The sequence below is a fragment of the Spermophilus citellus genome (assembly GCF_964194105.1).
Source record: "Spermophilus citellus genome assembly, chromosome: 18".
NCBI classification, from domain to species: domain Eukaryota; kingdom Metazoa; phylum Chordata; class Mammalia; order Rodentia; family Sciuridae; genus Spermophilus; species Spermophilus citellus.
This window is the reverse complement of record NC_138200.1, coordinates 68,406,368-68,421,503: the sequence shown is the minus strand read 5'-3', so window position 1 is coordinate 68,421,503 and position 15,136 is coordinate 68,406,368. Positions and strand designations below refer to the sequence as shown.

Genomic DNA, 15,136 nt, shown 5'->3' with positions numbered 1-15,136 from the left:
CCGGTAAAGCTGCTTTTATTTATTTATTTTTAGTTGTAGATGGACACGATTTTTTTTTATTATTTATCTTTATGTGGTGCTGAGGATGGAACCCAGGGCCTCGCACCTGCCAAGCACGCGCTCTACCACTGAGCCACAACCCCAGCCCCGAAAATTTATTTCTTAAAACAAGAAGGGCCAGAAGCAACTCACAACTGGTGGAAGTGGTCGGTATCATGGCAGTTGTGGGTTACCCAGATGTATGAATGCACGGAGACTGGAGGGTACATCAAGATATACATTTCAAGGTACAAAAATTTGTACAAAAATCAAATTACAAACAAATATCAAGCTATTATAAAGAGCATGAGTCAAAAAGTGTTTAGAAGTGACATCTGTCTGACCTAAACAATTATAAAACATTAATGTTGGTGTCCAAATAGCAGGTACATGAGTGTTTAATGTGACTTTTTTTTTTATCTTTTCAGTGTGTTTTATTTTTTTTATTGTGGGTTGTAGACAAGAAAATGTGAAAGTCCCTGTGGCCAGACAACCTCCAGCAGGGCCCAGTAGGCTCGGAAAGCACCTTTGTAGAAAATAGGAAAGGGGCTGGGTGTGGTGGCACATGCCAATGATCCCAGTGGCTCAGGAAACTAGGGCAGGAGGATTGCAAGTTTAACACTAGCCTCAGCAACTTAGTGAAACCCTGTCTCAAAAAAATAAAGAATAAAAAAATGGGCTGGAGATGTGGTTCAGTGGTTAAGCATGCCTGTGTTCAATCCTTGATATCAAAAAAAAGGAAAGGGTCACAGCCCATTACCAGTACACAAGCAGAGCCAAATGGAGCTGAGCCTTGCTGCCCCCTGGCTGGGCTCCCATATGCAGGCCTTAGCTTGCACAACTCTGCAGGGCAACACTTAGTTTTGGGTCTTTTCAGCTGTAATATGAGTATTCTGCTGTATTCCAGTTCAGATTGGAAATCCAGCTTTTCTCGAAGGTGGTAGAAAATGAACTGGGGATCAGAGTAGAATGCAAGTCCAAAGCGGGAAGCTTGTAGGATTCTAGAACTGTAATGGGAGCATAAATAACAGGCTCAGCCTCTTCATAGGGAATGTTGTAAACCTTTTGGCTCATAGCTGTCATCTGAGGGAGGGAGCTAACTTTCCTCCAAATAGCTTAGTGGTTCCCTACTCTCTGAAACTCCAAGCTGGGCACAGTGGCTATGCTTATAACCGCAGCTACTCTGGAGGCTGAAGCTGGAAGATGACAAGTTTGAAGACAGCCTAGACAACAAGACCCTGTCTCAAAATAAAAAACTTAAAAATGGGCTGAGGATGTAACTTAGTGGTAGAGCATCCCTGGGTTCAATCCCCAGTACCTCAAAGAAAAAGAAACACCTGGTCTCAGGGAGGTAGAGGTAGTGGGACCTAGCCACAGCAACTGTCCAGTACCTGGGTCTGGGGCATGATAGTTGGCCTGGTCCCTGCCCTGCAGAGATGAGCCGGTTGGGGGGTCGGGGGCTGCCTCCAGAACTCAGCAGGCTCCACCAACTTTCCATTTCTTTTGCCACCAGCACAGGCTATGCTGGGCACCCATGGTGGTGTTGTGGAGTCAGAGGCAAGCCCAAGGTAGGAGGGAACCCGGAAGACCAGGACCAGGAGGGGCCTCCCTGCCCCTCTACCACCTGGCATGGAACTACACAGCAGGCCAGTCACTGCCTACCCCTGCTCCCAGGACCCTGGGCACAAGCCTGGAACAGGGCCCAGGGTGCTGAGGCTCTGAGGCTGAGCTGCGTCCGGGAAGCTCACATGGGGCTTGAGGATCCAGAATGTGCCTGTGACTCTAGGACAGCCTGGCCCGTGTGGGATGAAGTGCTGTGACTGGAAACTCGCAGCAGGTGGGAGGGAGGAGGCCTGTGCACCAAGGACCTCAGGACCCTGCCTCCGTGCTGAGGCCAGGGTCCGCTCTGGTGTCTCCAGGAACAGCCCTGCAGCTGTGAGACATGTGATGTCACCCCTAGAAAGTAGGCCTTTAGGGTGACCTCACTCAGCCTTGGAGACTCCTCAGAAAATTGCCTCCTTCTGCAACAGTGATGGAGTTCAGGAGCCATTCTCATGTGTACTGCTGAGCCAGTCACATGACCTCCTGGGATGAGGGGCACTAGAGTCAGAATCACCCCTCCTGAGTGCAAGAGCAAGCCAGTGAGCATGGCCCAGGGCAGGTAACCCGACATGCACAGCCAGCTTAGATGGCTTTAAACAGGTCCCACTGGGTCTCTGGCCAGGCCCCACAGTCCTTCATGATGCCCTGGGTTTTTATTAAGAAGCTGACTCCTTCCCATTTGCCTCTCAGTGTATCTGACAGGGTTTCTCTTTTCTCCAAACCCTGGAGTCTTGATTTAATATGAAGCAGCATTAATAGAAGCATAGTCTAGAACTAGAGGAGACATGAAAGTCCTTTTCTGATTAGTGGTATCCAGGTTCCACCCAAAAGATCATGTTGGCTTGTGGGTCTGAGATGCTAGGAGGACATAGCCTGGCTACTGAGCTCCCAGGGGAAAGAAACCAGATGGCAAAGCAGGTAGAACCCTTGTCTGCAAAAACCTAGAGATCAGATCAGTCAGTGTTTACAGGTGCCCACCAGGAGACTGGCTTCTGGGAGCCCATTACAGGCCAGGCCACTGAGGGCCACCTGTGTACCAGGTTTAAGAATGAGAAAACCATCATCATCACCATTGCCACCACTGTCACCATCACCCTTATCACCACTATTATACTGTTGCCATCACATCCCCAAACACCATCATTGTCATCACCCCTATCATTATTTTAACCACTGTTAAATAGGTGGTTAGGGTCGCGATGTCCTGAGGTGGACCAGACCAATGCACTGACCTTGCCTATCTTCCCTAGAACTCATCCCAGTCCCCTGAGCCCTGCTCCTTGCAGCTGACTCCCTCAATACATCCATGGAATGAGCGCTCGCAATAGGTGTTCCCCTGCCTTGCCGGCATCATGCCCGTTACAATGACAACCACCCAGAGTTCAGGATGCCTCCCAGGTTCCAAAGCCATTTTGTGAAATAGTCACAGTGGACTCTGTCACATTCTGCTACATGCAGCCCTGTTATCTGTGATCAAAAGACCTTACCATCTTTTTTTTTTTTTTAAGAGATAGAGAGAGAATTTTTTTTTAATATTTATTTTTTAGTTATCGGTGGACACAACATCTTTGTTTGTATGTGGTGCTGAGGATCGAACCCGGGCCGCACGCATGCTAGGCGAGCACGCTACCACTTGAGCCACATCCCCAGCCCAAGACCTTACCATCTTACCCTCAAAATGGGCCTCTGAGAGACACCCAGGGTGGGCAAAGCAGCCAAGACTCAAGGGGGCAAAGCTGGGGAGCAAGGCCTGCATCTCACTTTGACTTGCATCAGCTGTGTCACGGCCAGGCAGGACACAATGACTAACGGTGGGTGCAGGCTCATGGCACCCCCTCTGACCCTCAGAGAGCTGTCAGTCACCCGCAGCCACCAGGGAGCTCTTGATGGTCTTGGCTTAAAACTCAAGCTCCGTGGCCAAGTCTGGACGCAGCTTTTACCTTCAATGAAGGCATTTGCGTCTTAGCCAGAATCAATCTGCCCTTGGCTCCCTGTCTGCCAGACGACCTTGGAATCCATCACTGGTGGGACAAGCAGGAAGATGGAGAAGCTGCTGCTGCCCACAGGTCGGGGACCAGAGAAGGCTCTTCTCCTCCCAAGCCTGAGCTCCCCATCTATACCGTAGAACTTGCTCAGAGCAGGACAGCCACAAGAGTCCTGGAAAACAGAACCGAGCATCTCCTGTTCATCTCAGAGACGACACTTGTGACTCACTTTGGAGAGCATTAAAGGGAAGAGAAGGCTGACTTTGTCTCGATCCCTGTGTGGGTACCTAGCCCTGCAATGTTCAGTAGTAGGTAGTGTGAGCCCCTAGTGTTAAGTTTTCTAGCAGTTATCTTAAAAAGCAAAGATGTTATTTAGTAACATCTAAAATTTTACCCATTATGTCCAAAATGTTGTCTTTCAAAACAAAGTCAGTGCATCACCACCACATTATCACCATCATTACCACCATCACCACCATCAACACTACTAGCACCACCATCATCACCACCATCAACACCACCGCCATCTACACCAGCACCACCACCAGCACCACCGCCATCACCACCACCATCAACACCATCACCACCATCATCATCACCATCACCACCACCATCAACACCATCATCAACACCATCACCACCATCATCATCACCATCATCAACACCATCAGCACCACCCACCCCCATCTACACCATCACCACCACCATCAACACCATCACCACCACCATCAACACCATCACCACCATCATCATCACCATCACCACCATCATCATCACCATCATCAACACCATCAGCACCACCCACCCCCATCTACACCATCACCACCAACATTGCCACCACCATTACCACCACCTTCACCACCATCACTACCATCATCACCACCATCAACACCGCCATCTACACCAGCACCACCAGCACCACCGCCATCAACACTATCACCACCATCATCATCACCATCATCAACACCATCAGCACCACCATCAACACCATCACCACCATCATCATCACCATCATCAACACCATCACCACCACCATCATCACCATCATCAACACCATCAGCACCACCATCAACACCATCACCACCATCATCATCACCATCATCAACACCATCAGCACCACCATCAACACCACCATCAACACCATCACCACCATCAACACCATCATCAACACCATCACCACCATCATCATCACCATCATCAACACCATCAACACCATCACCACCACCATCACCATCACCACCATCAACACCATCACCACCATCACCATCACCACCACCCACCCCCATCTACACCAGCACCACCACCATCATCATCACCATCACCACCACCATCACCATCACCACCATCAACACCATCACCACCATGACCATCACCATCATCAACACCATCAGCACCACCCACCCCCATCTACACCATCACCACCAACATTGCCACCACCATTACCACTACCATCATCACCACCATCAACACCGCCATCTACACCATCCCCATCACTACCATCACAAACACTAAACATACAGTTTTCAAACTCTGATGAGTATTCTATACTTAAAACACAACTGAATTCAAAGTGTGCTATAATTGCATGAAAAACTTCATCCTTATCTTAGATTTCATAAAATTTACATTTGAAAAAGTGGATCCAAGTAACCAATTTGTTCTCAGCACACCAAAATATTTCCAATATCTGAATATAGTGTTAAAAATTAATTAAAGATAAACTAGACTTAAAGTCCAATTCCCCATTGTGCTGCTCCACTGGGCTGCTTGGTATCCACAGGGACAGCTTTAAACGCACCACCATTGTGTGATGGTTCTACACCCACCGCGGAGCCGCAGAGCCAGGAGCAGAGGCAGGGAGAGTGTGTGTGTGTGTGTGTGTGTGTGTGTGTGTGTGTGCACGTGTGTGGTGGGGCAGGTGGTAGGCCAGGCTGTGCAGCAGAAGGGGGTGTACAGGTGATGTCTTCCGCTCTGTGGTCCACCCCCAGGGCTAGGGGTGTCAGCCCCTACCAGGCTGTCACCTGGAGAGGTAGGACAGCAGCTCCCTAGGGCCACACAGGAAGTCCGGAAGGTCCCTTGGGCAGCAGAGCCCCCATTGCCCACACAGGGAGAAACTGGGATCAGCCCCAGCACCGGTGTCCCCACATGCTCCCTCAGCGTCGCCTTCCCACAGGGTCAGGCAGCTGTGGGCTTTCTGGGTGCACCAGTTGGTCCCAGGACTCTTGTGACAGAGGGGTCCTTAGCTTTGGGACTACCATCTGGCTCCTGCAGACCTGACGCCCACCCTTGGCCCCCAGATGCAGGAGGTCACTGAATGATTCACAAGGCCTCAGGGGAGAATGCCTGGAAGCAGGAATAACTTAAGAAGCAGCACGGGGTGCCTCTGAGTACACTCTGAAACCAGGCACTCATCCGGGTCGGAAGGCCAGGCTGGAGCAACCTGAATCAGGAGCCCTGCCCTCACACCAGGCGACTGCAGGGGGCCCTAGACTACCTCCAGGTTCCCTCTGGAATGACCTGAAGGCCCTGATCCAAGTGCATGGTGAGGTGACCACCCTGCAGGGGCTCAGAGCCCGGCAGACAGGTTGGCTTTGTGCCTTGGAGCTCAGACTGTGACGATCACTCACCTAGCATCATTCTGGGAGCCCAGGGGGAAGGGGAGACTTCTGGATGGAGACACCTGAAATGGGCCAGGACCTGCTTCTAATCATGCCTCTGGAGAGCAGTTGTGAGACAAATGGCCCTGGACGAGCGTGCCTGGGAGGGAGCAGCCGACAGAGCATTAGGGTGCCAGGGCTCGCAGCGAGGGTGGGGTTGCAGGGAGAGGCCTAGGAGGCCTCTTTGGCCTCCCCAAACAGTGTGGTTTCCCAAGGGCACTGAGGCCTCGCTGAGTCTGGGAAGGAGCCTGAGTGGGTGGGAGAGCCCAGGACAGCTGATGCAGGCGCCTGCCCCAAGCCCACAGCATTTGCATTAAGTGGAGGATGCTCAAGACTAGGTCAGATGCCAGCTGCTCAGGTGCTGGGCCACACTCACAGACCCGACACAGAGCCTGCACAGTGGCCACCCTGTCATCCCTGCAACTGGGGAGACTGAGGCAGGAGGATGGCAAGTTCCAGGATGGCATGAGCAGTTTAGCAAGACCCTCATCAACTTGGCGAGACCCTGCCTCAAAATAAGAATACTAATAATTTTTTTTAATATTTATTTATTTAGTTATCGGCAGACACACAACATCTTTGTTGGTATGTGGTGCTGAGGATCGAACCCGGGCCGCACGCATGCCAGGCGAGCGCGCTACCGCTTGAGCCACATCCCCAGCCCCCAAATACTAATAATTTTTTAAAAGGGATATAGCTCAGTGGTAAAGGTGGGGATATAGCTCAGAGGTAAATCTCCAGTATAAATGAATAAAATAAAATGGAGCCAGGCAAGGTGGCACATACCTGTAATCCCAATGACTTCAGAGTCTGAAGCAGGAGGATCACAAATTTGAGGCTAGACTCAGCAACTTAGCAAGAGCCTCCCAGTGGGGATGGCCCCCTCCAGGATAATAAGAAAAAGGCTGGGGATGTGTCTCAGTGGTAAAGTGCCCTTTGGTTCTATCCCCAGTACCAACACAATTTTAAATAAAAGAATAAAAAATAAAATTAAATAGAAAGGGCTGGGGATAGAGCTCGGTCGTCCAGTGCCCCTAGGTTCAGGGCCTCGTACATGGGTGGGGAGACCCAGCTCGGGTCTCCAAGGCATTGAGGGTTGATGGGGCATGTCTTCAGGGTGGGCAGCTGGAGGAACAGAAGCTAACCAATAGTGGGAATGGTGGCAGGTCCCACGAGCCTCATTGCCCTGTGAGGATGGTCCAGACACAGGGTTTGTGGCCGTGAGGGAGAGAGAAACTTCCAGAAGAGAGGCAGGCCAGGGCACTGGAATCCAGAAGCCAGGCGAGGCTGGATCTCTATCTTTGGAAAGGGGTGTTTGTAGAGGCAAGATCATGACACGGCCCCACATACCTCATCACTGTGAGGCCCCAGTGGCCACAGCATCGGACCACGGAGGACTCTGAGTACCACTGAGGAGTTTGAACTTCCTCCAGTGGCTGGTGGGGAGGGAAGTGGCTGCCAGATCCACAGTGACTGAAACCCCTTGTTGTGCAAGGATGGGCAGGGGCTAAGGGAGGCCTGGGGCAGGCCGTGGACCAGCCAGCAGGGACACCAGCGAGTGCTGCAGGGTGGGGACCTAGCATAGGAGAGAGCCAGGTCCCTCCTGGCCCACAAGAGGTGCTGCTACAGGGGGTGGCAGCCCACATGCAAAGCCTTCTGGGTCTGGTCCTGGGTCACGCCCCCTGCCCTGCCCTGCCCAGTCCCAGCCTGGAATCCACGGAGACTCTTTGCATTCCTGCACAGCTGGAGAGAGGGCTGAGTCCTCAGGTGTGCCCTGCACCCAGGAAGGGAGGAGGGAGAAGGCCTGTGGGGGCCTCAGCTCTGGGGTGACAAGACTCAAGTGCGGCCATGCCTCTCCTGAAGGTCAGCTGGTAGGGCAGCAGGCCCTTGCGCAGGGCTGGGCAGCCTTCCTTTGTCAGCAGGATGGAGCCCCCAGGTGAGTCTCTGAGCGGGGTGGATCGTGGGGCTGAGGGGTGCTGGTGGGAACTGCAGCCTGGTGCCTCCTCGATGACTCTGTCTTCCACTAAAGTCCAGCCGCATGACAGGAGGTCAAAGGAAGGGAAGGGAGGTTCCTAGTGAGTGTGAGGGTGACCTGCTGGTGGCCAGTGCATGTGCAGACGTCGGAGCAGCTGGCCCCATGTGGGTGCCTGGCTGTGGGTCTGTCCTGTCAGGCCAGCCGCCTCAGCGTCTGTGGTGGGAATGTGGTTTGGGTTTGGGTTTTGGCAGGATGGGGATCAAACCCAGGGCCGTGCACAAGCCAGGCCAGTGCTGTACCACTGAGCCACAGCCCAGCCCAGCTAGGGCACTCTCCTCAGCTGGGTTCTGCTGGGTGGGCTACACAGGAACAGCGTGACCAGAGAAGAGCCAGGAGGGATGGACAGGGCCAGGAAATTGGTTGTTTGTCCCTACATGCCACCGACTGCTCCATCACACCTGAGCATCCTCTGAAAAGCAGGGTAGGCCATTCTCTGTGCCAGGAGTTACCCATTGGCTCTCACTGATTGAAAGTCAGTCTCATGCCCTTCTGAGGTGGGCACAGTGGGCATGGGGTGGGTATCATGTCTGTCCATCAAAATAGCTCTGGGTAGGCGCAGGATGGTAGGTGTGGGAGGAGCACAGAATCAGCAGCTGGGGTGACATCATTGTTGAGAGACTGAACATGGCTCAAGGCTGTGGTCAGTGGTCAGTGCCATGCAATGGCATCTAATGAAGGCCCTGACCTCACACTTCTTTGGGGCCCTGCTATGTGAAAGTGACTTGCTGGCCCAGGGGGTGCAATGACCTGAAAGAGCTCCAGGAGCCCCCAGAGCCTCTAGGCCCATGGCCACAGATGGTCCCACCCCAGGAGGCCATGGCCATCACAGAGATGCCCAAGCATGGTGACGTGGGCAGTTAGGAAGGGCTCTCTGGGGAGGGAATTTCTGAGGTGTCCAAAGAGAACGAGAAGGACTTGGGGGGATGGCAATGTACTGGGGATGCCAGCTCAGGGCCCTGAGTGCAGGGCACAGTGGAGGTGCAACAGTGAGGAGGGGTGTGGCTGCCCCAGCCCTGTGGTGATCATGCCACCCATGACTGCCAGGGGAAGAGTAGAGTGGCCAGCGCCGGGTGTGGTGGCTCACGCCTGTAATCCCAGTGGCTGAGGCAGGAGGATCGCTCAGCAATGGTGAGGCACTAAGCAACTCAATGAGACCCCATCTCTAAATAAAATACAGAATAGAGCTGGGATGTGCTGTGGTTGAGTGCCCCTGAGTTCAATCCCTGGTCAGGCTCCCAGGCCCAGTCCCTAGACCTGGATGCCCATGTCTCTCTTCTCTGTTCCTGGTGGGAGCCCCCAAGGCACAAGAGGACACAGTCTACCAGGGATTTTTTAACTGGACAAATAGCAATCCTTTGTTTGAATGGTCTGTCCATCATCAGCTGGTGGGCATGCAGGAGGCAGAGCAGGAGTGCTATGGACAGCCGGGGCCAGGCAGGCTCCCCTCGCCCCTGCTGGCCCCACCTCTCCCTGCCTGGCCAAGTAGCCAAGTTCTGTTTCTGAGGGTCCACCCTTATTTGGCTAGGTGCATTCTGTGAATAGGGGGAATATGTATATAGCAAACCATGAAAGCAGTCCCAAAAGGTGACCCCAGAAAGGGCTTCCCTCCAGAGGGCAGGCCGGCAGGGGGCTTTGGTGCAGTGGTAATATTGTATCTTAGAGACTGTTTCCTATTGGTATTCCTAGATGGTGGGTTGAACTGCTACATAGTTCTGCTCTGAAAGATACACTTTTTCTCACCAGCTCCTGTGACTAGACGTTTTTGATCTTTTGCTACTTTAACAATTTTGGACACATTTGTAAGAAAATCACAACAGAGTTCTGAAGCTTCTCTTCTCTTTGCAGCAAATATTTTGGGGCCAAATCACAGAACGGGTCTCAGAAAAATAGTCAGGATTTGAAACCTAGACTTCCCATGAAGTTCTGCATTTCTGGCTTTTGGGGAAAAGTTGGAGGGTCTGATCCTGTGATCAGCTCACATCAGTTGACTGTGCCCTGAGGCTCAGTGGTGGTCTCTCTTGGTCCTTACAGCCCTTGCCCCCAGACTCCCTCATTTCCTAATGCAGCTGGGCTGGGGACCCATGGCCTGAACCCAGCGACAGGGTCTATGCTCTTCCCCTTTTTCCTTTCCTGCCCATCTTAAGGGCAGATGAAGGCTGAACTGAGAAGGCCCAGGTGATGTACTCAGCACACCCTGGACTGGGGACCAACTCCTCCATTCAAGGGGATAAGCAGGTGTCTGGCTGCAGTTTCTACTGTCTATGGCAAAGGGATTAAGGCCAAACCGCATGGTGGTGGCAGGTGTGGCTGGAACAAGTCCCCAGGGCCCAGTTCAGACAGCACTGGGACACAGCAGGCATTCTGAGTCCTCCATCCCAGCTACCATGGCCACCCGTCCAACCGGTGGGAGCTCCTAACTACCCACAGTCCCCAGGGGGCGCTGTGTTCTAGCGTCCTGGGGAGCAAAGCGAAAGTCGCTCCGGCCACGCGGGGTGCAGTTGCGCGTGGGTGCTGCCTAAGGAAGCCGGGCCCTAGGGAGCCTTTCTGTAACACCCGGGCCCTGGGCCACCCAGGGAGAAGCGCCCCCCACCACCGCACACACACGCTGAGGCAGCAGTGCTAGGTTCCTGAGAGGGTGGGGGTCTTCTCGGGACTTGCTCTGGACGGAGGTGTCCCGGGTCTGCGCGGCAGCCGGGGCCTAGAGGGCTGGTGTGCGCGCGGGCGCGTGGGACAGCCGAGGGGATGCCTGGGCGCGCCCGGCCGTCGGGGGAAGCGCGGAGGCGGGCACGCCGGGGAGGGCGGGGGCCGAGCTTATAAAGGCCCGCGGGCGGGCGGAGGGCGGGAGCCACCGAGCCGCCGTCCGGCCCAAGTTGGCCTCTGCAAGCCGCGCTGCGCTCCGCCGCGGGCAGGCTGACTCCCGAGCGCTCGGGCCCTGACCGTCGGCACCGGAGGGCGCGGCGCGCCCGGCCCGAGGAGGAGGCGGCGCGAGGGTCCCGGCGGGCCAGTCGGGGGTCTGGGCCGCGCCGCGCGGCACGTGCGGAGACCCGCCCTGTGCGCCATGGAGCGCCGACCCCCGGCCTCCGCGCCTCGCCCTAGCGCCTCGCCTTAGCGCCGCGGCGGCGCGACCCTGGGCCTCCCCATGGAGCCGCACGTGCTCAGCGCCGTGCTGTACTGGCTGCTGCTGCCCTGCACGCTCCTGGCCGGTGAGTGGGGGGCGGCTGGACCGAGAACGGAGCTGCGTCCCGGCTCCCCATGTCCCGGCTGGGCCGCCGAGCGAGGCCCGCGAGGCCAGGGCTACGAGCGGGCGGGAGGGCGCGGAGATTCCCCGGGACGCGCGGCCCTGGGCGCCCGCATTCCAGAAGCATGAGACCGCGGGCGGCCGCGGCGGGCCCGGCGCGGGGTGGAAGGGCGGCGGCGAGGTGCACCGCGGGCGCCCAGGACCTGGCGTTTGGGCGCTGGGAGGAGGGGCCCGGGGAGGGGGTCTGTTTGTCCCTAGAAGAAGGGCCGCTGCGATGGTGGTGGGGTGGGGAGTAGGAATCTCTCTTTCTCTCTTTTGTGTTAAAAAAAAAAAAAGCGCAAACTTGCATCACGACTTCCTGACCAATCTGGGAGCAGGCGGCTTCCTGCCTGGAGCTGTTTAATTTGGAGTTTTCCTAGCAGAACTAACGTCCAGCCCTGGGCACAGCCCCTGGCCCTGCCCCTGCTCCGACTGAGGCAGTCCCTTGCTTTGGAAAAGTACTTAGGGTTCCTCCTCTTCCTCGTGCCCTTTTTGGCTTAGTTCCAGAGGACCTGGGACAGGCCTGTGCCTTGCTGTGGAACAGGGCCACCCCTGGAGGCTCTGGCCTGGCATCAGAGGTCCAGTGTGAAACCCTGGTCTGTCCCTTGCTTGTCAGAAAGCACAGCGCCCCCCGCCCCACCCCTTCTTAGAGGAACACCTCTGCAATCCTCCTTGCCTGGGCCTTGCCCAGGGCACAGTGCCCAAGAACTCACCCCTCCACAATCCCTCTGGTCAGCTCCGCCCCACATGTGACCCTCTGCAAGCCTGGGCTTACCCAGAGAAACAGCAATTGGCCTTGGGAAAGCCTGTCTGCAGTGTGCACACCCTGGTCCTCCGTGGGGGGGCTCCCTTCCTGAGCCTTCCCACCTTCCGGGGAGTTCACTGTCCACTCTGTTCTAGGTAACCAGGTAGGCTCCCTGAAAGCTGGGGACCTGGTGTGGCCCAGGCAGATAGGACGCAGCTCCCCAAATGCTGGGGACCCAGCACAGCCTGGACAGAGAGCACTTGGATTTGCAGCACCAAAAGGTGGCCAGATGTGGGGAGATGTTCAAGGCAGGAATCAATGGGAGCCATTGAGGTTGGAAAGGAGGGCTCTGGAGCTGTCCTCAATGTGGCCAGCCCTGTGAGGACCACGCCGCCTGGACTGTGCTCAGGAGCGCGCTGGGTCAGAGGCCCACAGTGCTGGCCTGTTCTCCCCTGTGCCAGAGGAAAGCCAGAGGACCAGATCAAGTGGCCTGGGCAGGCACAGGGTCAGAGTTTAGAAGCAGCTGGCCCCAGGAGCGTTCTTAAAGGGGCAGGCTCACATGAGTCTGTCCTGTGGCACTGCAGCCCCCGGGACTCCAGCACTTTGATTTGGAAGCACCTGAGTTGGGGTTAGGCATATCTTCCCTTTTCTTTCTCGGAGTAGGAGGGAAGGCTTCTTCCTGAAGGGGCTGCCCCTTTCTGAGGGTGGGCTGTCCTCGAGCAGAGGCGGGAGTTTTCTCTCTCTGGCCAGATGGTAAATATTTTACATGGTGAAATAGAAGTCTGATACTGTTCCAGTCCTTAGAAATGTGAAATCCATCCCCAGCTTGTGGACAGCACTGGAGCAGGCAGCAAGGCCAGGTCAGGTGGGCGGCAGGTCTGTAGTCCCCAGGGACAGCAGGGGCCTGCAGCCTCCTTGCTCCTTGCCACTCTGCGTGGGCCAGGCACGAAGCTTTGGCTCTGGGAGGTGTCTCCGGCTGGGGGTTCCCATCCCGGCTGTTAGTCACCTGGGGAGCTTTAAAAGTGATTGATGACTAACTCTCTGGACTTTCCCTAAACCTAAAATTGTCCCCAAATAGAGTTTTTTCATGAAAAAAGTACTGATGTGCAGGCCACACCCCCCTGATCTGTGCTGGGCTTGGGGCTGGGCCTGTAGCTGGGGGAGGGGACACCGAGCAGCCAGGAGCCCTGCCTGAGGACACCTGAGCCTCTAGGCACTCCTGAGGGAGCCGCTCTCCGGCTGATGTCAGGGTCCAGCTGGCATGGCTGGAAGTGGGATGGGGGGCTCTCTTCTGAGGGCTTCTTGGCTCCGAGGAGTGTTGGTTCTGTGGTATTTTGGAAAGGAGGCCTTCAGAGGGATTAGTCACCTTGTGCTGGGTGAGAGTGTGAGTCATCCTCCGTCACCCAGCCCCCATGACACTCCCCCTACAGGATTACTACCTGAGAAGCCTCAGCGAGCTGCCCTGCTCCCCGGGAACTGGGGTCATCTGGAGCAGCCCCACCCCTTGTCCCAGAGCCCTGGGTGATCTGGGCACGGAGCTGGAGCAAGCTCCCAGCCAGGCTGAGGAAGGACCGGGAGAAGGGCCACGGCTCTGACCCCTGGCCTAGCTGGGCAGCCGGAGCACAGCCATCAGCAGTGGCAGGGTGGTGCAACCCGACTGTGGAAAGCAGTGCGTTTGGGCGACGTGGCTTCTGCTTTCGGTCGCCGGTGGCACAGGCTGGTGGGCACACCCAGCCCGCTGGGGACGGCACCGGGGCAGGCCTGATGGCACGGAGAAGACAGATCCTTCTCTGATATTGATCCCCCCAGCAGCAGAGACTTGTCACACTCCCCGGCAGCTCCACTGGGCTCTGGGCAGAGAGGACCTAGTAGGACTGCCCAGGAGCAGTGTTTGTGGGTGGCTGGATCTTGGGTCAAGTGCCAGAACTTGGCCTCCGAAGCCGGGCGAGGTCCCACTTCCCATTGCAGCCCTGGGGGCTTCCTGCCGAGTGTCAGCTTCCTGTGTGGCAGAGGGGAGGGCCATCGCCTCCAGGCTGGGCCTGAGAGGTTGAAGAATAAACAGGACAGAACCAGGGAGGGCCTGCCTACACAGTGTGCGTGTCCAGGGGAGGAACCAGGGACCCTGGAGCTGAGGCTAGACCACCGTGGTCTTCCTAAAGGTGGTCACTGGCACCCAGCGCTGGGGAGCCAGGTCCAGCGGGAGAGTCCTGCAGAGGAAGCATCCTTGCTGGGTGGGTGGAGGTGCTGGCCCCTGATCCTGGCCCCAGGCTGCTTCCTGGGTGGGCCCCCTCCCTCCAGGTCCCTCCTGTAGATCCTGACCACCATGGCCTGCGCTCATCCCCTTTTGACACATCTGTTGTAGAAATGTGTAATTAGGCAGTCAATTTTTTTTTAAATATATGCTTTTCTTATTACTAAGAAATGAGAACCTTTCCTCGCGGTGAGGAATCCAGGCTTCAGTCTGAGTGGCTGGCGGCAGCTCCGAGCCCGCTGGAGCTGGTGTCACCCCCCCCCCCCCCAGGCTGGCAGTCACGGCCGGCAGCTGGGCCCTGGTGAGATCTGTCGGGGTTGCAGCCTGTCCATTTGAGCCCTGGCCTGTCCTGCCCCTGCACCCTGGGCAGGGGCCACTCACCCTCCACACTCTCCCTCTCTCACCCTTTGAACCCGTCAGCCTCTCCTGCATCAGGAATCTGGACTGCAAGAAGTTTTCTCTCTAGCCCGAGATCCCCAGGGGAGGTGACACCCCGGGGTGAAGCCTTTCCTTCCATACCTCCTGCTGCAGACGCACCTGCAGGT

General features: G+C 55.9%; 1 protein-coding gene across 5 annotated transcripts in view; it reads left to right on the top strand.

The window, feature by feature from the left end:
• Window positions 1-11,141: 11,141 nt before the first annotated feature.
• The window catches only part of PIEZO1 (piezo type mechanosensitive ion channel component 1 (Er blood group)), a 48,872-nt gene continuing 44,877 nt past the window's right edge, over window positions 11,142-15,136 (top strand). For 3 of the 5 annotated variants that reach the window (XM_081275056.1, XM_081275054.1, XM_081275053.1), the window contains exon 1: window positions 11,142-11,521. In XM_081275056.1, the coding sequence (XP_081131182.1) occupies window positions 11,458-11,521 (64 nt within the window). In that variant the 5' untranslated portion in view covers window positions 11,142-11,457. The remainder of the gene's footprint in view (window positions 11,522-15,136) is intronic. The other 2 variants (XM_081275057.1, XM_081275055.1) reach the window with 1 other exon arrangement.